Consider the following 22982-nt stretch of genomic DNA (forward strand, 5'->3'; position numbering starts at 1 on the left):
AGAAGAGAAACTAAGAAGTTTGCTGTCTGCAACATAGTCTAGACTAGTAGTTTGGCAATTATTCTGTTGTACAAGTAGGAATCGTGTTTTCTCTGTCATTATTAGTATATTATGAGCACACAATCATAATGATACTGGTGAATGTGGAGCTTTTATTTTTTCATTTTTCGTAAATATAAGAGACAACCTGGTGTATTACAAAGACACCTTGTTTTCACTCAGGGAAATTCTCCCTAACCCCTCAAAAAAAAAAATTTTTTTATAAAAGAAATTGAACATAACAATAATAATAATGTTCTAATTTACAATTATTTAATGTTTATTGGGAAACATGTTTAAAGTTTTGAAATCTGAGTCCATTTGTGTTATTAACATTATATCAAAACAAGCAAGACTATAATTATTACTGAATTCAAACTAATAATTTCAAAGTATTTAGTGTTTTACTAGTTACAATGTTTAATAATTGCATGAGGTTGGGTCTATATGAATTATATATTTCTACAAGAAATGACTTTTCGATTCTTCCGTAAGCTTGGCTGTGTTCAGGTGCAGCTCACGGTACTGTAGTTTTCCATAGTGAACCAGGCGATAATACTGTGAATAATTATGCTGTTCATTGAGTGAACAATCACAATGCAGGCAATTCAATTCAATTCTACATGAGTCATCATAGCGGCGTTAGCTTCTCATGCTAACAGTGCTTCAGCCTTATGCTACTTTACAATACCTCACAAGCTTCTCAATCTAGTATTAGTAGTGCTAGTGAAAATACATGTAGGAAGTCATTACTATGAGTATATTAAGATCAAAAACTTGGCTAAAGATGCTTCTTAAAGATGTGTCACATGTTTAGCATCACTAGCTTTGCTTGCTGTTAGGTTATGTAAATTAGCAATACGAGGCAAGACAGTCCATTCCTGAACTTAAACTCCCTCTCTTACCTCCTTCCTGAATAATCTTAGATGAAACAACAGGAAATCATGACTGTGACTTAATGTGGTTTTCACATGCTAGTAGCATTTTTGAAGTCTACCCGGTGACTGAGGCCGTCATGCCAGTGTTAAAGCTGTTTAGGGCGGCGGTGTGAAAGTTTGGGACTCCTCTGGAAGTGAGGAAACGTCCCTCCTCAGCCGTCTGTCTCTAGTCGGGCTTTGTTGCCATGAAATACAAGAACACAGACAGGTAATCCATTCGTCCATGGACTAAGAGAGTCAACAGTCTGAATTATGTCTATTCAGAACATTACAATAGAAGTGCGTTAACCTCAGCATGAGAAACACAAAGTTATAAAAAGGACATTCACATTAAGAACATTTTGAAGAAATGTCTAATGTTATACAGTTGCGTGAATATTTTAACTATGCAATCTCAATGAAATATAAGAATTTTAGTAACATTTTTTCCATTGCTGCCTGGATTAGATCAAAGTTCTGCTTCATGTGATGTGTATTTAATTTCTCAATGTTGTTTTTGTACCCATGATCTAACTTGACGGCTGGAAAGAGCACAGTTTGAGGCCGTTTTTGATACTCGCATGCCCAAAACATCACACTTGTTCTCACACCGCTCCATCTGGACTGATAATTTATTTGGCTATTCACTGCAGGCCATGGGTTCCCACTCCTATTCTCTCACGCCGAGAGACTGCTCCGAGAATGTTGGTGCTAAAACAAATGTTTACTGTTGACACAGGGCCTGTTGTTGTTTATGTACTTTCTCTGTTGTTATGGCTGTAAATCAAAATTCTCTGTTTTCTCATCAGTCATTTGAATCCTGCTCGACTCGGTGCCACTGCTTTGAATCGTTCAAGGATCATGTTTTACATGTGATGAGGAGTCGAGCCACTCGGGCTCCACAATCATAACACTGGCCTGCAGTTATGGAGCAGGTGTCAGGTCTCATCCATTTGCTAATGCATTTCAAAACAGTCAGATGAAATTCACAGGAGGGAAAAAATACTTTATTATTTACAGCTAACAAAAGAACTGACAAATTGATCCATATCACCATAGAAAACAATTTATCAGGCAAACCCGCTCAATCGCTTACACAAAATGAATGTAGTTAACCAATGGCAAGGTAGGAAAATTATTAATTAATTGTTTTATTATCAAACACAAGATGCAATATTGTAACTTAAAAAGATTTTTTTAAACCAAGCCTGGCAATAAATGAGTGCATACTGCCCTCTAGTGGATTTAGAAGACATGTCGTCAGAGTGCATGAGAATATATAATGTCTCATTAATGTCCAAGACTTGTATAAGGGAGAGGCTTTACTTATCGATGGAATATCCAACATAAAAAAACCATAATATTAAGGCTCAAGTTGACTAATGGGAAATTAGATAATAATATGCAAATGTAACTAAAGATGAAGAGCAGTATGACATACTGTATGTAGACTCATGAACTTGTGAGACAGCAACAAATTAAACTGTATCCCCGAACAAGCAAATACCAAAGTTCTCCCTCATTTGATTCGAGATTTACATGGGGGCCTTAATGCAGACCTCTCTGAGGGCATCCTGAAGCTTCTTCACAGACTCCAACACCAGTCTGAAACTTTCTTGAAAGCTGCTGCTTCCTTCTGTCACCCAGGCTCCCTGGAGCTCTTTCACCCACAACAGGAGCCCGTCCAGCTGCTTCTGCACCTCCTTCTGCTCCTCCAGCTCTTCCAGCATGGCTCTCCGTGCACCCACTTCTGCTTCATATGCTCTTTGCAGATTGGCCAGTGACGATTCCAGTCTCTGCACGTTCTGGAAAAAAAAAAATCTTCAATTATGTTACAATGAATTAAATCCAGAAACATCTGAAAAGCGTGGCTTTATTTGATTTCCTCGTATGTGTGAATCATTATAAAACATTTGAGTTGATCACCGACAAACAACTGCTAAGTCCTTAAGAAAGATTATTGTTCCCCAACTGCTTTTTTGAGTCAGGATATAAGCTCCAAGAGTCAATTCCCAAACCAGAGTGGTGTATCTGTGACTAAGCGCATCAGCAACAGGACAGAAATGAGGACTGTCCTGATGTGACATTGAAGAAGATACCAAGGTTTTCATTATGAATGCGACCCAAAAAACAAGGTGAAAACAAAGTTAGGGAGGCAGAACTAGGTGTTTTGGACAACATGACAGATGGAGGACCCAGATGATGACGACAACCAGTGAGGATGGTGGCGGTGGTGGCACAAATGAGGAGATGAGCATAGGTGTCAGGAGGGAAGCCAAGTCGGATGAGGCTGACTTGGGGAGGGTGTCAGACCACTCAGTAAGAATACGGTTAGTAGCTCGTAAACAAGCTCCTTGATAAAGCCTACGCCGGTTTAGATGAAGAACTGAGGCCAAGACTCTTCACGCTTATTACAGGTCAGTCATTAGAGTGTCCTTGAATAAGTAATAATGATAACATGAACCACGAGGACATGCCATGTCAAACACGTCACCTCACATCGGTGACATCTACGGCTCAAATACACGAACAAAACAAGTTCTAATTGGGTAATGGAAGGCCATACATTTTGGATTTGCTGATTTCTTTAAATCAAAGAAGTAAAATGACTGGGTCGTAGTACCCACCTTTTCACCGTCTGGGTAGTTTTTGTGAGCCTGGTCCTCCGGCAGCAGGACGTTTGCAGGGATGGACAGACAATTGTAGACAAGCGGTGCCTCCATCCGCGCCGACAGCTTCTCAAACTGAGCCATTAGGTAGCGCTCCAGCTTCCGGGTACATTCTCGAACTTGGGTTTGGACTAAATCCTTTGCGTCCCCTTCACCCAGCTGCCGCACAGAGGTTTTCTCCACGATCGTTAAGATGTGGACTAGACAGTCCTGGAAGGCGCTTTGGATTCGCAACATGCATCTTTCCGGTGTGAAGCCAAAGAACTGCGCCTCGTAAAGTTTTAAACTTGAAGAAGAAAGACCGTCGGCTTCCTCTGGCAAGTCCGCCCCAGGATCCATCTCACAGCTTTCCCGCGCCATGTTAAAACTCGTCTTCTTCTCTTTGCTGTTACAAGACGCTTCCTAACATTGACCCGACAGTACGCTGCCATCTAGCGGTGGTGTCTCGTGAGTTATTATGGGACTGCATCTTGTGATTTCGTGCGCTCATGATTGGATCCGAAAATCGTTACACCATATTCCATTTCTGTCAGCAAAGATGAGGAGTATCGCCCCTACTAGTCTTTCAGCAACTTTCCTGTAAACTGGGTCTTTGACTCTGTATTCTGTTGAATACTGATAGACAGACAAATGATCCGTGCTTTATGAGTTATGAGATCTGTTGAACAGGTAGGGCAGATAGGGATTGCAAATAAAATATTCTTTTTTCCTTTATGAGAGTTGTGGTACAAGGAAAAAAGCTTAATCACTATATTTATATTTCTGGTTGTAAATTGAGTCAACAACAGACAATCTTTTTGACGAAACAGTAAATAAACAAATATTTCAACACACAGTATGCTATAAACACAACTTAAATACCACAAAACACAATCATGCAAAAACAAAACGGTCAAATTGGTGGAAAACAACCATATCTGCTTTATAATAGTCGTATAATTGTTTTGGTCTTAAAAAGATAATGACATCATACAAAGTTTAAGTGACTGTGTCATATTGATAAATAACTTTTATCAACTACTAAATCTGCAAATTTTCTGAATTTCCGTAAGCTTAAATCAATTAATTTAAGCTGATGATTAACATATCGTGAATATACTAAAACTGTGTCAAATTGACCGAAAAAAAGTTGTAAAAGCGACTCCGAGGATTTAAGTCCCTTCCGACACGCCATAGATAACAGTTTGCGCATGCGTATTTCTCTTCGACGTCAACGGGTAGTGGATCAAGTCAGGGTGGCAGATTGGGCAACGAACGTGGACACTCGTTCAAAAGCTGTGACATCATCACGCTGCGTGCACGTCAACCACGCCCCCATTCCAAACGAAAGGGACATGCGCGTGTCCTGCTGCTCCGGTGTCTGTATGTGTTGATAGCGGCTTCTGCTTCCACACGTGCAGTTATTCATCTATGTGAATCGCTGTATTTCACTCTCAGTCAGTGTCGTAATCCCGCTGTCACTAAAGGTGCTTCCCTTTTCTTCACGTGTTGTTTTCTGTAACTTCACCGGCCGCAGGGGCCGCAGCTGGAAGTTGAGCCGGTTCCGTTCTTGTTAGCATGCTGCCACTAGCTAGCCTACTGCGTCCACTTTTTGTTGTTGTGTTGCTAACTGCAGCTCGCTGGAGGCCGTTACTCATCAAACCGTTGATCGTAGCTGCGTATTTGTCAGTGTTTGTGCTGTTATTTGTGGTGCTAATGACGATGTTTAACGTGTGGTCCCTCTGCAGGCACAGAGCCATAAAATCAGAATCATGGGGGCTTATCTCTCTCAACCCAACACGAACAAGACTTCTTCAGATGGCGGCAACGACACCATGAGCTTCGGCTTTTCTGCCATGCAAGGATGGCGTGTTTCCATGGAGGTATTTGGGGGGAAGCGGGGAGAACGTGCTTCTTGAGCTATTTTGTTTCCGCATCTAAATGGCGGGAGTCCTGTCATGTCTTTTCTCTGGTTTTCTCTGGCGGACGCGTCTTCTGTGCCTCCCCCCACAGTCAACTGGTTGCGCTCTAGAGTGACTTAAATGATGTTAACAATGTCACATTTCGTCTTTGCTCCATTAAATGGCTGGGATCACAGTATATATGTATATGCTTGAAGGGGTATAGCGACGCATAAGTAAACATTAAGACATGTTTAGTAGCTATAGCTGATGTTAGTCCTTAATTGAGGGTGGGATTTGTGGCACAGCTACATCACATTTGTCAAATTGATTTGAAATAAGAAACTAATAACGGTCATCAACTTGGTTATGAGCAATACACACATGCAACCTTTGTCCAAAAGGTTCATCATTATCATCTCCTGTTTTAACTCAGACATACTTTTACCTTTATGAAGTGTTCCTTTTTCCTCACATCCTAATGGCATGTTTTCCCCCCCTACAATTCTATTTGTTCTGTGGCAGGATTCTCACAATTGCAACCCAGATTTTGACGAAGACACTGCCATGTTTTCAGTCTATGATGGACATGGAGGTAAAAACTTTCACTTTCATGTTTTACTCCAGATGACTTACCTGTGTTCTCGTTAACCATGTCGTGGCCTCATCAAAATGTACATTACTGTACTCGAGTTCAACACATTTAAAACAGCTCTTTATGTGCGCACACACACACACACTCACACACACTCACACACACACCTTTGTTTATATTTTTTATGACCATCTCTGCCCTTTTAGGAGAGGAAGTTGCCCTGTACTGTTCAAAGTACCTTCCTGACATCATCAAGGAGCAGAAGACTTATAAAGATGGAAAGCTGCAAAAGGTGAGACTGTCAATGGCACAGAACGACCCAATTAAGAATGACCTCGCTGGTTAAGACTTTAAAGTCTCTTTACTTGTAATCTGTAAAATGCCTTGAGTAAATTAAAAAAAAAAGTGCATTTGTGCAATTAATGAGTAATGTCTGAAGAGGTGAACTTGTGTAGGACACTTTAGTCCTCTTTCAGAGGAATTTGCCATGCCAGGTCCGGTGTTGTTTGGCATTCCCATATTGATCTATATTTGGGCCACTGCTTTGATTTCCACCTGCATCCTTTTATTGTTATGCCAGGCGCTGGAGGACGCCTTCTTGGCCATTGATAGCCGAATGACCACTGAGGACGTCATCAAGGAGCTGACTCAAATAGCTGGACGGCCGACAGACGATGGTCCTGCAGAAAAGGTGGCAGATGAAGATGATTGTGAGTGTTCATTCTTTCATGCATTGCTGCTGATGTTTGTTTTTCTGATATGGTGCGGTCATCTAGGGCTGGGCACCACACTTCTATTGTGTTTTATTATTCTTCGTTCTACGTATGTATGTTTTGATAGTTGTATCAAATTACACTTGGTCATAAGGTGCCAAGTTTTGGTTACCATGACGCAGGGCTCTCAAGTTTCTGGCATTCAGCATGTGACACATTTCACACTGCCACATACAGTATATGCCATGGGACGTTCTGTACCTCAGGGGGAACTACTGCTCTTTTCTGGGAGCTGGTTCATGTTTTTACCCCCCGCCTCCGTTTCCTGCAAAAGTTGTGCGTAATTGGTCACAATGTGCGTTGAGAGTGACTGGAAGGGATGGAGTTGTGGATGGATTTATTTTCACCTAAACATTTGAAAATTGTATCGAAAAAAAAAAGCACTGCTTAGGACAGAGGTCGGCAGTTAGATTTCCTAAAGGGCCACATTATAAACTGTGACTGTTGTGAGGGTCCAGCACGCCAAAAGAAAGACGGAGATGACTACGAAACATGACAGAAATAAATTTTAACAAGGACTAAATGAACCATAAAGGGTTCAATGGAAGCAAGGATATTAAGAAGTGTAACTATGGAATGAAGCCTATAAAATATCCTTTTACGTGCATCTTATTTGAATAGAAATCATAATAAAACTATGGACCAAACATCGAAGATAGAAATGCAATTTATTGCAAAATATATTTTGAATGGTCTTTGAATTTTGAGGAAAAAACAAAAGTGACAAACGAAAAGAAGGAATAAACATTTAGTCATGAATGTGTTGTATTTACTGTACGGGCCAAACCGGAAACAATGGAAAGCAAAATGGAGTCTGTAACATTTCAATGATTCATCGTGTCTTTCACCTTGACAGGGTAAATACTACTAGTTGATTTTAGAACACTGAAAACATGTTGGACATGTGTAGCTCTGAAAATTAGCTTGCAAATCGTGGCACATCATAAAGAAATGGCTCTCAAACTTGGAGTCTCCTCGGTTTACCGTCTCTTGATTTCTTTATCCAGTGGACACAGAAGAAGCTGCTTTGCTCCACGAAGAGGCCACCATGACTATTGAAGAGCTTCTGGTGCGCTACGGCCAAAACCGCAACGCTGCTGCTAAGAAAGCATCAGGAGAAAAGTCTGGGTCGGATGCTGACGGACCAAAAGGAGACGGGGTGAATGGCGAGGTGGCTGAGGAGTCAAACGGGAAGATGAAGGAAGTCGTGTCGAGCGGCTCTAAACTCACGCAATGTCCACGAGCAGCAGGCGCTGCTGTACCTGATGCAGGTACTGATCCTGTCAGATGCCAATGACTTCAAAAGCATTACCTTTGTGTTTTGAGAAATGCATCCGACATATGTTAACAAAGGTGTCTTCTCTGTGCTAACTGTAGACACTGGGGAATCTGGAAGTTCCAATGGAGAAGAAAAACCCGGAAAAGCAGGAGTAGACGCTGGTCCTTCCTGCTCCTCCTCGTCTGCTAAGGCTGCAGGTGATACCAAGTCCAGATTTTTCGATGACAGCGAGTCCGAGGGGGAGGAGGAAAATGAAGGCAGTGATACAGAGGTGAGAATAGGCTCCAATGTAGTGACAGCAACACAAGTGGATCCTACCGTGCCTCTTTTTACAGGACAGCACTGAAGAAGAAGAAGATGACAGCAGTGAGACGGAAGAGGAAGAAGATACTGAGGAGGGGGAAGACTCTGAGGATGAAGATGAGGAGGGGATGTGTCTCCCTGGAATGGATGGCAAGGAGGAGGTGAGGAAGGGTGCAAACATAATATTTTATTATCCCTGTTTGAACTTGGGGATACATGTTTTCTATCGTTGGATATGACAGATGGATTTCTCACAGTTGTCTTTAGCTGCGACTTTGTTCCCGAGTCACGACAGAAGGATGTTAAATAATCCCCTTCTTGATCTGTTTTTTTTGGACTGTCATTTTTTTTTTAAAACAAGCGTGCTCCTTTTCTCCTCTCAGCCTGGTTCCGACAGCGGCACCACTGCAGTAGTAGCTCTGATCAGAGGGAAGCAGCTGATCGTGGCTAACGCTGGAGACTCTCGCTGTGTGGTGTCAGAGAAAGGTTAGCACTACTTGATTATTGTACATAACTGATGATACTTCAGTCTACAGTCCCTTTGTCAGGCTTTGATATAACACTATGTTGAAAATCTTCTGATCTGTGCTCAGGCAAAGCTGTCGACATGTCCTACGATCACAAACCCGAAGACGAGGTGGAGCTGACACGGATTAAAAACGCAGGAGGGAAAGTGACCATGGACGGAAGAGTCAACGGGGGATTGAACCTTTCCAGAGCCATTGGTAATGACACTTTTGATTTCAACACATGAGAAGTAACAGACACCTTTACTCACATAATTCCACTGGCTGGCAGGTGACCACATCTACAAGAGAAACAAGACTCTCCCGCCAGAAGAGCAGATGATCTCAGCCATGCCGGACGTCAAAGTGCTCACGCTCAACGATGATCATGACTTCATGGTCATTGCTTGTGATGGGATCTGGTGAGAAGACTTGAGGAGGAAGTATCCCACCTTTTGGCAGTTGACTTGATGACTTTCACTTGCTGTGCAGGAATGTTCTTAGCAGTCAGGAGGTGATCGACTTCATCAGCGAGAGGATCAAGCCTGACCAGAGTGGCCACACCAGAGCTCTTTCCAACATAGTGGAAGAGGTGAGGAAGAAGGGTGTGGATGGTTTTCTTTCTTTGTATTGTTCAGACCTCTCTGAACGTTTATTCCCTGCTGCCTTTGCAATAGCTCCTGGACCACTGTCTTGCCCCCGACACGTCTGGAGACGGAACCGGATGTGACAATATGACTTGCATCATCGTGACCTTCAGGCCACACAAGGCGTCCGCTCAAGGTCAGACAACAGAAGACTGCGATGACACAAAGAAGAGAAAGCTTCAGGAGGAGGCAGGAGTGGAGCTGGAGAACGGCAACGACAGCAAAAAGGCCAAAAGTGACTAAAACGTAGCAGAGCAGCAGGATCCTGACTAGACTGAGACACACCACCAATGCTTTTTGTTAGTTCACACCAACCACCAGAGAGAACATGAACTCCATCACCAGCAGAGATGAGATCAGCTGTCAAGTCACTTGGTGGTCCCTCACACTTCTTAGTTCTGAACCTCAAACTGACTTTGAACTACGTTTGCAGACGGTCGAAGTCATCAAGCACATCTTTTAAAAAACTCCTGCTTCACTGAGAGATAAGCCCCGACTCTTTCTTCATAAACTCTCAGTCATTGGCTGAACTTTTCATCTACAGTTGGTCAGTGTCACACTATGATTTTTGTGGTCGTGTCCGGTCGACACGTTTCTTGTCAGATCATTTGTGTCCTTGGTGATTTAGAAATGCACTCTTGTCTCTCTCTCATGTCGGGTTAGCGCTGCGCAGAATGTGTCGGGCTCGTCTTTAGGACGTCGTCTGTCGGATGTTCCGTCACATACTGACTTTTCTTTTTTGTCGTACACAAAACACTTCATTCCTCCATCGAGATGAATTTTGCTGTTGAAGTCCAGATGAAAGAAAACACAAGTCTTCACCTTTTATCACGTCCACCTCTGAATATATCTATTTTTTTGGAAATGTGTCCTGATGCTGGACTGGATCAGATGCACCAATCTTTTCAGGTGGATGTATTGTCTCGACTGTTAACAGTTTATTTTTAAATCCCCACTTTGCTCAATGGAGTCATCTAGTGAGTGTGACTTTATTTCATGTGTACGTTCTCCTCACCCTTTTTTCTGTACATAGACTTTTCAGTGCTTGTGAAGACTGTTGTGTTATTGTATGTCAGTGTAACATTTTTGGTGCATTCTCTTTGGTCACCAGTATGTAAGTACATACAATTAAATTTTTTTAAATAATCAGACTGGTTCAGACACATTTTCTTTTATGTTTTTGGGTTCGGGTTGAGGAAATGAGTAGTCATTATGGCCGCCGTTTCTGCGAGCACGTGATCACTCCAGCAGATGGCAGCATCGACATTCCTTCGCCGCCATTGCCCTGTTGCACCTGAAGCCAACGCTCGTTCAGGTTTGTTGGAGTGGTTTTAATTAAATCGCCTTTTTTTCAGTGGAACGAAGGCCTCTGAATCAATGAACGCCAGCTTCAGCTTTGACCGCCCAATGACCACTGACATAGGCTCCAGCTCTCCCCACAATCTCAAACTAAGGGCTAGTTAACTGACAATGTATCTATATGCATGCACAATAAAAATCCATCATTATGGTCAGGAAATCATAAAAGGATAGACAGTGTTAACAACACATTGATTAATTAAACTAACCAAAAATACGTTTTTAAATATAAATCTTCAACCTGTCAGACCACAAAACAATGACTCATTTCTCCATGAGTTTGACTCTGACCTGAGAAGTGCCACTTTACTACAGTTTTCTCCACTTGTCCTAACTTAGAGCCTGAAGACTGAACTCATCGCTCCAGTAACACTCCTGGTTCAGCAGCCTCCTACTGTGAGTACAAGTGTGACTGTCTGTGTGTGAAGTGCAAAAATCCTTTGTTGAGAAGAGCTAATAAGTAAGAGCCATTTACTCATTTACTAACCAGACGTGTGCACATGCTCATGCTTGTGTCCTCCAGTCAACAGATCTCATACAGAAAACTGCTCCACAATAGTAGGTTGTAGTTGGACAGTGAAGGCATTCATCAAGAGTCTGCAGCCCAAACGGCGCAGGCCACATTACCCTCATATTGTATAGTTCAGCACACACACACACATTCCTCTGGCCTCTGTGCCTCAGTTTAAACACTAGTTTTGGACGAACATAATTTACTTGTGGGCATCTGGTGACTGCAGGAACACGTTGCTATTTTTGCAAACATCTCTTGTGCCGTTTCAACATGCCATGATGGCAGGTGTGATCTAGGCGGCATCGCCTTCTTCATTTTTCCTGATGAATGAATATATTTCCTGTCTGAAAACCTGGTGCTCACGAGTTTGAATTGCCCCAAATAAAGGTGGCCAGAGCGAGTGAGAGGAGGAAATCTGCTGCTGACATCCTTCCAGCAAATGAACAGCTGACTGTGACATCCCTGTGTGTGCTAGTGTGGCTTTGATACGTGGATGTAAGCGGGGTGTGGGTGTGTGTGGAGGTTATCAGTGTGGAAAAACAGGAAGCCTCGTCCCCCCTCCTTTTCCTCTTGTCCTCTGTCTTCTGTCCCTCTCTGTTTCCTGTCTTCCTTCAGTGTGTCATTCCATATTTCCTTTCATCTGTCACCTAGTAAATCACACCATCCACTCTGACTGCTGATCCCGCTCATCTGTTTCTAGTTTGCTGGTCACTGCTGCTATGACCATTCCTTCTACTACTACTACTACTACCAGTAATCACTCTTCTGCAACTACTATTACTACCTCTGATGCTAGCACTACCTCCTCCAAAGTGGTAATATATCAAGAATCAACAACACATGTACTGCAGCGTCTACTTCATCTTGCTCATACCACTACTACTTCTGCTACTACTAGTACTAATCCTTTGACTTCTTATACTTCTTATCCCCCTGCTATGTTTGCTAGTGTTGCTGGTACTACAATCACAAATAGTAATCCTACTGTAAATACTACCTGTTATACCTGCTGCAATCTATACAACTTGTAGTCCTCCCGCTAGCACAGTCTTGATACTAGATTTTTTTTTTTTTTTTTAGTTTTCATTTTCACACAGACTGATTTAGATGTTATTGCCCTGTGTGCATTTTAACTACTTGTTCCGTGTATGCTCTATTTCGCGTGAATATTGGACAGCAGGTGGCAGTAAAGGTGCTACATTAAGACAAGCTGCTGGCAGCTACGAAGGCTGAATGAGAATCTTCAAATCTTCAAATAGGAATCCTGTTTTTATTGTCCCCACTCCTTCAAGTACAAATACTCTATTACTGCTCACACATGTTTGCCTTCAATACTAAATCTACGACTGCTTCCACTTCAACTGTCACTGATACTAGCATTACTATAACTACTATCAATCCAACTTCTACATTATATTACTACTATTACTACCACCCCACTACTCCTGATACTGCCGCTTTTGCTGCTGCCGCATTTACTACTAGTGGTGACGTGCTACAACTGCCACTACTGCCACTATCCTGGTCCAACCTCTTATATGACTACAGTAGTATACAGTAGTGCTTATAACTGGAGCACCACTTGCACCATTGTTGCTACTACTGCTAGCAACAATGTCCTTACTTCCATACGCTCACAACAATATTGTGTGCACTACTGCTACCACTCAGAGAAGTAGGCTCAGTAATAATTGTAGTAGAGGTGGTAGTGACAGTCGTCGTGTAGTCTAGTGGCAATAGTTTTCATAGTACTCAGTATAGTAGTCATTCTAGTAGATGTGATTGTAGTGGAATTAGTAGTTCTTGTACTGGAAAGCGGTGATTGTACTAGTAGTAGTTGCAGTTGTAAGAGCTGTAAGTAGAAGTAGTGTTTGTTGTTTCATCATCTATTGCTTGGTCTGATCGGGGTTTTTTTTAGATGAGAGTAGGTTTAACGTTGTTTATCTCACAAGTTCTGAAATTATAAAAGAAAAGAATCAAGATTAAAAAAAAAACCCTGAAAGATTCCTCATATTACTAGATAATTGCAGCTATTTAAAGATAAGTTATTTATTTCTGCCCTCGTCACTGCTGCACAATCTTGGGACTGTTTTTAATGAAACACACCACTTCCACTAACTGCAGCCACTTGAGAAAATGTCGCACGATTCATGTGAGCCATGAGAACTGTTGGCACGTGACCACTCATTCTACGTAATGTCACCAGCCTTTATTAGTTTAGTTCGTATCTGTAGTCAAAATGGACAGTTAACTGAAGCTAAGTTCAAAAGCATCATATAGTTTTATAGTTCTGTTTTTTAAGGCCTTGCTCTATCATTAAACACATCCAGAGCAATGAAAGTCTGACATATTTGAGGAGGAATGTTCAATATGTGATTCCTTGCAATAGAAAGAAAACCAACATTGAGTTCCACATTCTTTTACATTCTGATAAAATAAACTCTATTGATACAAGTTCGGTCAATATTTAGATTGTACCAGCTTCTTTAGTGCCTTAATTTGCAGCTTGTTCTATTTTCTCTTCAATTCAAGTTTGGCTTTTCATTGCTTTGATCACGTCTGTTTACACGTTTGACCATTATTGATTTATTCATCACAAACGCCAGCAGAAGAACTGTGTTGTTCTCCAGTGAAAGGTGGAGGCCGGACTCTCACACTCCCATTTCAAATATAAAGTGCCACATCCTTTATCAGGATGTTAACTGTGTTGATATCTGTGTCGAGGTGGTGGTGTAAACAAGCTGGTCAGTCCAGATGTATACGGAGAGGCAGAGAGGGGGGACGAAGGGGGCTTTCCACTGCATGTGTCACACTCTTGCGCAACTGTGCAACTGCTACAGGACACGCTGAGTGAACTTTGAACTCACACAAGTGCCGTATCATATATAAACACACTGGTCGAGGACTAACAATGAACAGCGACAGTGAGGCAATTGATGTGGGGAAGAGATAGAAGTGGCTGATTTGTGGTAGATACAATTCATATTGCTGAATTAGCGACGGCAAAAATATGCATATTGATCCTCAATAATAAGGGAACTGACAGTCCCATGTCCTCCATCTGATCGTGACGCATGTGTCTTTGGTGTCCGTGGGAATATCTGACCAGGGCTGAGTTCTGCCACATTTCCCATCTGCTGTGCTTTCACACACATCATAGCGACACACACACACACCCAGAGCAGCTGTTATTCACACTGATTGGCTCAATAGCCTGTTGAGATTGTGTTACAGCTCCGGGTGATTAAGAGACAGCACTTGATGTCACCCTCCGTCTTATGTAACAAACACAAGCCAGTGCTTATGCACTTATGAGGACCATTCCATTCATTTTAAACTGAAACCTCAACAGCTCAACCCAGCAGAGAGTCGCCACTTCTCACATCTGTCTCTCACTCGTGGTGACGGAGCTGGAGGTGTCGGAGTCTGAAACTGCACAGAGTCACATCAGATCCAAGTCATTAAAAACATGACACATAATGATAGCATGATGCCTGCTGTACCCACCACACTGTCACCTGAAACCTTGAATGAAAGAATTAAGTCCTGGAGGTCAAACAGCTGCAATGAGTTTCTAAGTGTCCTGCTTTAGACGCGGGTGAGGAGACTCTATGTGGAGTCTGCTTCTCCAATGAGGACGCACAGGTTCAAGCATCATTTTTACGTCAATATATCCTGTCAATCCATAAAAAAACTTAGCAGTTAACTGTGACTGCATGAGCCTGCCTTCAATTCACCTATTGTCTAGCACAAGTACTGACCACTGCTGACTGCCAGCACCGCAGCAGAGCTTATCCTCATACTCTCTAGAGCTTGACTAAAGGATTTAGGTCCTGCATGATCTGAGAGTGTGACCATAAAGTTCTGTGACTTCACGGTCACACTTCCTTTCATAAACATTCCTTGTTTTTTCCTGTGGTTTGAGCAAGCATGTATTGTTGTCCAGAACACCCCATGTGCCAGTTACTGGTCGCATTCTCCTTCCTGCTCTCTGATTGGTCGATTGTTCTTTGGCGCAGCGAATGTGGTCAGGATGAGAGTTTCTTTAATGTAGCTGTCTTACAGTATAGTCTATATTATATGTTTGGTTGGACAAAACAGTCACAATTTAAAAAACACCTACTGGAATAACAGTCGAAGTAAGAAACAGTACTGTGCGTTGCTGAAGGTGAATTTCCTGAGGGGCCACATAAATACGCTGTGACTGGAGCCAGGGGCTCAGATCTGCATTAGAGAGTATGTTGAAAAAAAAAATCCCCCCTTAAAAAGTCCTTCATGAAACGCTAAGGAAGAAACTGTGTTGAAGCCATGAATATAAAATAAACATTATGTGATTGTCGATAAGGAAAAGCAGGGGAGCAACTAAACAGCCCTGGCCAGGGTCACGTAGTTGCAGCCAGAGGTCCACATGTGGCCCTCAAGCCACACTGTTTTGAAATATGCTGAGTTGGTCTGTTTGATCAACAACATGAATTGAGACTGACCTGACCTTCCACAATATAATAACATAATAGGTGGTCACTGTGCTACAATGTATTCCAGGATATGTTGCTCCATTTATTCTTCTGGGGTGGTGAAGAAGGTGAACATGGCTCTGTGGATTTAGCAAAGTATTTCTCAGGCCAGACAGTTAATTTGAGCTTTGTTTTGCCCCCCAGAGCAGACTGAAGCCACTAAGTGTCACATGGTGGATTTCAAAATAAAACTGTTGCATAACCAGCGGAGCCTGGAAGCGCTGAATGGGTTAGAATGATCTTGTCTGAAGTCAGACATCATGGAGTGCGTGAGTGTGAATGTCACATTTCCTCTCACTCCTGGTGTGAGTCAGCTGATCCTCAAGTCCACTGTGACCAGAGCATCATTCATCTGACAGGAAAGCACTGGAACTGACGTCAGAAGAATCACTGATCTCCAGTTCTTCAGTTTACAGATGACAGAGACCCATTCATGTGCAGCTGGGACAACCATCAAAACTAAATGTAATCAACTGAAGGATGAAGTAGGGATGGCAACTACACAAAGTACACAAACAAGACTAGTTCAAAGGTCATCCCTACTTCTTTACTTTTCCTTGACCACAGTGAAGTTCTGAGGCAAAAGACAAAGCTCTGTCTGTGACAGCGCCTTATAGTTCTACTAACAGTAAACATCATTGCCCCACTATTGAACTCAGACCCATAAACAGAACCATCAGCAGGTAACGTGTCAAACATGATTTATTTCTCAGTGTATAAAACTTCTACACAAACATTTCGACTTGACTCTCCTGTCTGTCACGGCTGGAGCTGTTGCAACATCACTGGACAACAGCTGCAGAGACCAGACTGAGCTCTGCAGTTTCCCAAAGTAGAGTTCCCAGCTGGTGTCCCAGGTGAGCTCCGGGGGGTACAACCTTAATAACACAATTAAAAATGTCTCGTCCAGTTCATTCTCCCACGGATGGGATCAAATGGTACGAACGACAGCTCAGGCTGTGTGAGAACGTTGAGACCAAAACAAAAGATGAAGTAAAACGTCCCGCAAACACTCTTTTAAACCCTTAAAATGGGCTGCAAACTGTAAAAACAACTATTTGAGCCGTGAAACATTTCAATGTGCTTTCGATGTGTCGGGACATATAAGCACAATAAAAATTCTTGTACTGGAACTTTAAAGATTCTGCTGGAGTTAAATGAGGTCAGTAATGGATGTTTGTCTCTGAACCGTAAAATCAAAGCTTGAAATAAAGGACGGCAGCACGAGTGCTGTCTCGTGTCATCAGCATGGACAGAGACAGGAGTGGCAGCCGGAGAACAGTCTTCAGTTGTTATAGAAGTGTGAGTGGGTGGGAAGATCTCAACACGGACCACAGAGGAAATGAACCAGTGTAGAGTTAAGGAATGCCAAATCTGAACTATAACTCGTAAATGTGATCTCAAGTGACTGACACGCCATCGTGACAGCAGGGAAGATGGACTTGTCACTGATATCACACAAGGGAGTTAAGAACATGTTAGGAGTCTAGAATGAGTGCGTGTCAAAGTCCCAGTTCAGGGGTCAAATCCAGCCAGCTGAGTGGCTTTGTGTCACTTGAAATGCTTGAAATGGGTTGATATTTAATTCAATGTCATGTTAAAAAGTGTACTGAAACTGGAGCGGCAACACATTACCACGCAATTTACATGATTTTGTCGTGCGCCACATAATGCGGGTGTTCGGACTGCAATTCACAGAGATTACATTTTGAAACCTAAGACCATCATCTGATCCACAACTTTGTCAGCAATCTGAAATCTTCCTCAATAAACCTGTTCAGACCCTCAAATGAAAGCCACTCATCAGGGAAACACAGGACACAGATTTTAAGACCAGAAAAAACACGTGTGTGGCTCTTGATGTAACATTAGGAATACTTCTGTCTCTTGAAGAATATTTAGTGAGACCACCCTTGTGTTTTTGAAGTGGAAGAACAATCAGCAAAGATTGATTGACATCTAGTCCAATGGCATTTGAGTGCAGTGCTCAGTGACTCTGCTCTTTCTCATCCCTCCTTCTATTTACTTTTGATCTTCTCCTGTACAAACAGGTGCTTCATCCTTCACCCCCCCTTTTCCGTCTTTGGTTGCTCAACTTTGGTGCAATGATACTCTCAACCAACACACATAAGAAAAATAAGTGCACCCCCTCTAACGTTTCTCAGCTCAGACAGCATGAGGCCAAAACACCAGCGATATAAGACCAGCTCATGTTCCAGGTTATTTGTTTTCATTGATGAAAGGTGGTGACGGAGACTCAGCACATTCTTATCTGCTCCAAAACAATGTTTCATGAAGCGATTAAGAAAATTCTTCAGAGGAGCTTCAGGGAGGTCACATGTTTCAGTTTTCACTGGAAACCAGAGCCAGTTTCTTATCTGCACACAGACTGGAAATCTTTCCCAGCAACTGTTTGTTCCAGAATTCCGGGTGACACCCCTATACCTCCAGTGGTGGGCACAAGCGTCGGAACCAGACCAGATGTGAGAGTTCTGGTGTAATCAGTGGTGCGGCAGCTGGGCCGTGTCAAACCTGCTGATAAAAAAAAAAATCTCAGAGATGATAAGCGCATTCTTTCCTTCACAAAATAAACTTGAATCGGGTCCAGTTTTCTTTGGTTCACTTGAACGTCTGGGACATAAAGATCCAGATCCACGTGAGTCCTCTGCTCTAGGCCACGCAGCAGTATCGTCTCCACCAGGACTTGGACAGACTCATCTTGTCTGGCGCTTGTCTCTGCTTCTTTCTTCGCCTCTGTTTTCCTCTGGGCCGTGCCTGGACGCCGTAGCTCTGCAGGCTGGCCAGTATGGCCGTGTCAAACACTTCTTTCAGATTCTTTTGGGTTAAAGAGGAACATTCCATGTAAGCCACTGCACCGATCTCACTGGCACAATCCCTGGCATCTGCTGGCTCCACAGGCCTTTCACGGAACCGGGCCAAGTCGATGAGAACCTGGGAGAAACACAGGTCTTTCAGTTGAAATAATTTTATATATATATATATAGACATAACATGTATGTCCAGTGAAAATGGAGTCAGCAATTTTCCTGCTTAAGTGACATGGTTTTCCTGTGCAAGGGAGTCTGTGTTAATCCTCCCACCTTTTATCAATTTCTCATGACTCAAACATTCACAAGGGAGGTTTACACTCCCTACACACTGTTACACTCTTTATGTCCTGACCTCACCTTGACATCCTCTCTGAGGTCACACTGCGTTCCAACCAGGAGGATGGGTGCTAAAGGAGCGTGTCTCCGTATCTCTGGGACCCACTTCTCCGGAATATTCTGGAAGGAGACCGGGCTGACGACACTGAAGCACAGCAGGAACACGTCTGCACTGGTGTAGCACAGCGGACGCAGCTTGTCAAACTCATCCTGTATTGATACAAATAAGACAGTTTTCACATAAAAAGATTGGGCAATAAAAACATGTAAATATGTCTATTCCAAAGAGTGTGCTCATAAACTGATGGTATTTCATTGTGTTATGAGAAGACATGAATTAAGAGCGGTATAGTCAGTGCGCAGTTAGCGTCTCCATCATTCTTACAGCAAGGTAGTCAGAGTGTGGTCTGGGGCCCTTCGCCTTTTTTTATGCGGCCCTCATGACTTCAGAGCAAAACTACTGAAGAAATGGACATTGAAATGTAATTTAAGATGTCGTAAAAATACCATGTCATAGTTATGTTGATACGATATTAACCACTTAAAATATCTTCATATATTAACGAGCAACCAATCAAAAACATTTGCCTATCTTCTAGTTTTATATCATAAAAGTAACAAAATGTCCAGGACTCTTTGACTTCTGTCTTGTCTTTTGGCTTAACTGCCCCTAATGTGGCATCTTTGGAAACTGAATTGGCCACACTTGTTGCCAACACAGGCACATGCCTGCGAAAAATGTACAGCGTTTTGATGCCTGAAGAAAAGACATTATTGCACACACGTTTACTTGCTTCTTTCTGAACATTTGGATAGAATGTTTTATATGGAAGCTGCTTTCGAACACTTTAGCTAGCATCCCTTCCTTCTTGTTTTCACTGAGATGGGTTGCTAGAAACCAACAAGAATCGATTCAATTCGATTCGATTCGATTCGATTCGATTCGATAGGACATTAAAGGTACACAACAAACATCAAGACATTCATGAAGCATCAGCAAACATGAAAAAGCTACAAAAAAGATGGTGAGAGTGTCTCTAAATTTGGCTAATAAGTCAAGGTTAAATAAATGAACTATCTGCTGAAAGGCAAAAATGTTTCAATAAAGGGTTTGGGGGGGTTAATTAAAATTAAATGATATTGTTTAAGAAAGTAAAAATCTGAATTGCCCTTTTTGCCCAGAATTGCCAGTTTATTTATTTATTTATTTGCATTGAATGGCGAAATTACAGATCACAATTGTTTTTTTTCTTTTTCTTTCCTCAGTAAGTCACTGTGGGTTTTTTGGGGTTTTTTTGACGGCCTATCACAGCAGTTCCAGTACATACAGTAATGTGCAACCCAAGCGAACTGAATTGCCCGCCCCATTTTCTTGCGCAAGCCTGTTGTTATTTTCAGTAGTTGTTCCATCATCGTCTCAGGTCTCCCACATACTAGTAAGGCTATTGCATCACTTCCTGTCTACAAGTTAATATATCCTGAAAGCAACTGCCCTACACATTCCTGTAGCTCACAGGAAACGTACACAAGCTCCCATGACCTTTTTGGGAAGAGACTTCTGCACATAATCTGATTATTTAATTTCACCAAAAAAACAGTACCGTGACCTTCTCATTTGATAACGCAACTTTGTGAGGACAGAAATCTTCAATGGAAATAAAAGTGCAGGGGAACAGGTCAATGTAACCTGCATCTACATTCAACAACTCTCAAACGTCATGTGAAGCCAGAGGCATCAAAACATTTTCGTCTTGAGACAAAAATAGATTAACATGTAAGATGACGGAGCGTCCTTTTCCTTTCTCTGCCAAAGTCATTGTATAAATCTTACTACACAGGAAGTGCTGCCGTCCCTCCCTGTTCTGTGAGTGTGGTTACAGAACAGGGAACAGGTTAAGAGAAGGTTCTCAAGGTTAACAAGAACAGGTTAACCTTGAGAAGCAGATAAAGGAGTTGAGCAGGCTCATTAAATTGATTAAATAAATCATTTTGGATCAGAACAAAAACTGCTGAAGGTCAGTATCGTATGTTTTACCTTGCCTGACTTTTAAAAATTATCACATAGAGGAGCAGATTTCCTCATAGGGCCCAACTGAAGACATGTTTACCCCCTCTCTATAGGTCGCACACAGGTTTCCTTAAAGCAAAGCATGACGGCTTTTTTTTCCACTCTGCACTGGAAAATATTCCTCTACAAGACATGTTGGTTTTAAGCAAATTATTTCAAAAACAAATAACAATTAAACTCATGCAGTTTCAATTTCGTTATACTGTTATTTGTGAGATAAAAGATATACATATTTTTAAAGCATAAAACAGCAGAAAGTGTGACCTTGAGAGTTCATGATGGGCTGGTTTTCCATTTATATTTCCAGCTCCATCGATCCTACTAAGTGCCATCTTACAGAAGGGTGCCCTAATGTCCCTCAAGACTCGGAGACACTTGGGAGACAAGTCTGGTCCAGCAAGCGGCAGGTGTAGTGGAAGTGGCAGCTGGTCAATAGGGGGCGCTGGGGCACTGCCCCACACCTCACAGTACCTATATATTATATATTATTTACCAATACGACAGTTTCTTTTTCTTTATGAACCTTCATTAATCATTAGAGTTTGGAGTTAGGGGGTGTTCAGGCTGCACTTTGACATTGTGTCATCTGTAAGAATAGAAATCGTTCTGATCATTTTGGGAGAAGTAGTTTCCAGTTCATCACATGCCGCTTGTGGGACACTGGAAAACGTCGTTAAGCCAGTCATACAGTACTCTGCGGTGGTCCAACTTGAGTGTGTGTGCGAGTGTAGATACCTGTCCAGCAGTGTCACACAGTTGCAGTTTGACTGGTTGTCCGTCAACGGACACCACCGCTGCAAGACACACACAGACACTGGTCGTAAAATCTAAATTTGCCTCTCATTTGTGGAGTGTTGGGTCAGTTTTACCTGAGAAGTTGTCAAACGCCGTGGGCACATACTCGGTGGGGTAACCGTTGGTGGTGTAGCTGACCACCAGGCTGGTCTTGCCCACAGCTCCGTCGCCCACCAGCACGCACTTCACCCGGCTCTCCGCTGCTGCTGCTGCTCCGGACCTCCGCGTGCGACTGGAGCTCTTCTCCCGGCTCCTCAGCCTCCTCGGTGGGACGGGGGGAGCAGGAGAGGCAGGCTTGAATCCTTTGTCCCCTCGCGGAGGCGTTTGGCACGGAGAAGAGGGAGACATGGAGCTGTCAGCGGGTCACCACTGCGTCCATGCTGGAGATCTGACCGCTGACCTTCTGCGCCGCCCGCTCCTCAGTTTCCACGGTTAGATAAAAGGGCGCTTTCCTGCGTGTCCATTTTGGGTTCCGATAAATCGCGTCCAATAAATGGCTGTCAGTGTTAATCGAAGAAAGAAAACAAAAAGTGAGCGCGTGTGTCCTAAGGTGCCGTGACTGACCCTTCCCAAACTCCGAATGATCACGTGGGTTTGCGCCCGCTTGTTCGTTGGAGTTACACGGTCCGTGAGCGTTTGTCAACACTTCATCTATGAGCATAATTCATGTTATTTTTATCTTCATTAACTAACGTTAACAATATAAATATGTTTACGATTATTAAAAAAATAATTATACAACTTTGAGTTGTTGTAAACTGGGTACTAATGGTAATGGATAATTGCGACCTCTTGTGGGCAGAGGGGTACACTACAAATTGTGCATTAATTGACTATATTATTAAATAGACGTCTGTCATTTAATGATGATGGTCAATACGGTCATCACCATCCATGACAGCTTTCCAAGCAAATATGTGAACAACAGTACGGACTCAATCACAACAAAACAGTGTA

General features: G+C 42.6%; 3 protein-coding genes across 6 annotated transcripts; 1 reads left to right on the plus strand and 2 right to left on the minus strand.

Annotated features, from left to right (window-relative positions):
* Window positions 1-1951: 1951 nt before the first annotated feature.
* mis12 (MIS12 kinetochore complex component) lies at window positions 1952-3992 on the minus strand. The gene is made up of 2 exons (XM_053866755.1): window positions 3584-3992; window positions 1952-2761 (listed from the first exon to the last, which is right to left on the minus strand). The coding sequence occupies exons 1-2, from the start codon at window positions 3983-3985 to the stop codon at window positions 2492-2494; spliced, it is 672 nt and encodes a 223-aa protein (XP_053722730.1). The 5' UTR covers window positions 3986-3992; the 3' UTR covers window positions 1952-2491.
* Window positions 3993-4842: 850 nt separating this feature from the next.
* Window positions 4843-10715, plus strand: ppm1g (protein phosphatase, Mg2+/Mn2+ dependent, 1G). Of its 4 annotated transcripts, none has more exons than XM_053866752.1 (13): window positions 4843-4987; window positions 5353-5487; window positions 6031-6100; window positions 6307-6392; window positions 6681-6810; window positions 7881-8144; window positions 8251-8423; window positions 8488-8616; window positions 8839-8941; window positions 9049-9180; window positions 9254-9383; window positions 9454-9553; window positions 9639-10715. In XM_053866752.1, exons 2-13 carry the CDS (start codon window positions 5377-5379, stop codon window positions 9849-9851), a joined length of 1641 nt encoding a protein of 546 aa, XP_053722727.1. In that variant the 5' UTR covers window positions 4843-4987; window positions 5353-5376; the 3' UTR covers window positions 9852-10715. The 4 variants fall into 4 exon arrangements, with proteins under 4 accessions (XP_053722727.1, XP_053722725.1, XP_053722728.1 ...); XM_053866750.1 differs by having other exon boundaries at window positions 4899-5091; XM_053866753.1 differs by lacking the exon at window positions 4843-4987 and adding an exon at window positions 5132-5289.
* A 5964-nt stretch (window positions 10716-16679) lies between these two features.
* On the minus strand, window positions 16680-22589 carry rhoua (ras homolog family member Ua). The gene is made up of 4 exons (XM_053864617.1): window positions 22100-22589; window positions 21966-22024; window positions 19184-19372; window positions 16680-18947 (listed from the first exon to the last, which is right to left on the minus strand). Exons 1-4 carry the CDS (start codon window positions 22371-22373, stop codon window positions 18666-18668), a joined length of 804 nt encoding a protein of 267 aa, XP_053720592.1. The 5' UTR covers window positions 22374-22589; the 3' UTR covers window positions 16680-18665.
* Window positions 22590-22982: the final 393 nt, after the last annotated feature.

The sequence above is a fragment of the Synchiropus splendidus genome, chromosome 5 (assembly GCF_027744825.2).
Source record: "Synchiropus splendidus isolate RoL2022-P1 chromosome 5, RoL_Sspl_1.0, whole genome shotgun sequence".
Taxonomy (NCBI): Eukaryota; Metazoa; Chordata; class Actinopteri; order Syngnathiformes; family Callionymidae; genus Synchiropus; species Synchiropus splendidus.

Excerpts from the sequence above, each read along its gene's own strand:
- mis12 (XM_053866755.1), bottom strand. The coding sequence starts at position 3,985 with ATGGCGCGGGAAAGCTGTGAGATGGATCCTGGGGCGGACTTGCCAGAG. Across the intron at positions 2,762-3,583 it reads ACTACCCAGACGGTGAAAAG|AACGTGCAGAGACTGGAATC; the intron begins GTGGGTACTACG and ends TTTTTTTTCCAG.
- ppm1g (XM_053866752.1), top strand. The coding sequence starts at position 5,377 with ATGGGGGCTTATCTCTCTCAACCCAACACGAACAAGACTTCTTCAGAT. Across the intron at positions 8,145-8,250 it reads CGCTGCTGTACCTGATGCAG|ACACTGGGGAATCTGGAAGT; the intron begins GTACTGATCCTG and ends TGCTAACTGTAG. Across the intron at positions 8,424-8,487 it reads ATGAAGGCAGTGATACAGAG|GACAGCACTGAAGAAGAAGA; the intron begins GTGAGAATAGGC and ends CTCTTTTTACAG.
- rhoua (XM_053864617.1), bottom strand. The coding sequence starts at position 22,373 with ATGTCTCCCTCTTCTCCGTGCCAAACGCCTCCGCGAGGGGACAAAGGA. Across the intron at positions 22,025-22,099 it reads GGCGTTTGACAACTTCTCAG|CGGTGGTGTCCGTTGACGGA; the intron begins GTAAAACTGACC and ends TGTGTCTTGCAG. Across the intron at positions 18,948-19,183 it reads ACCTCAGAGAGGATGTCAAG|GTTCTCATCGACTTGGCCCG; the intron begins GTGAGGTCAGGA and ends TGTTTCTCCCAG.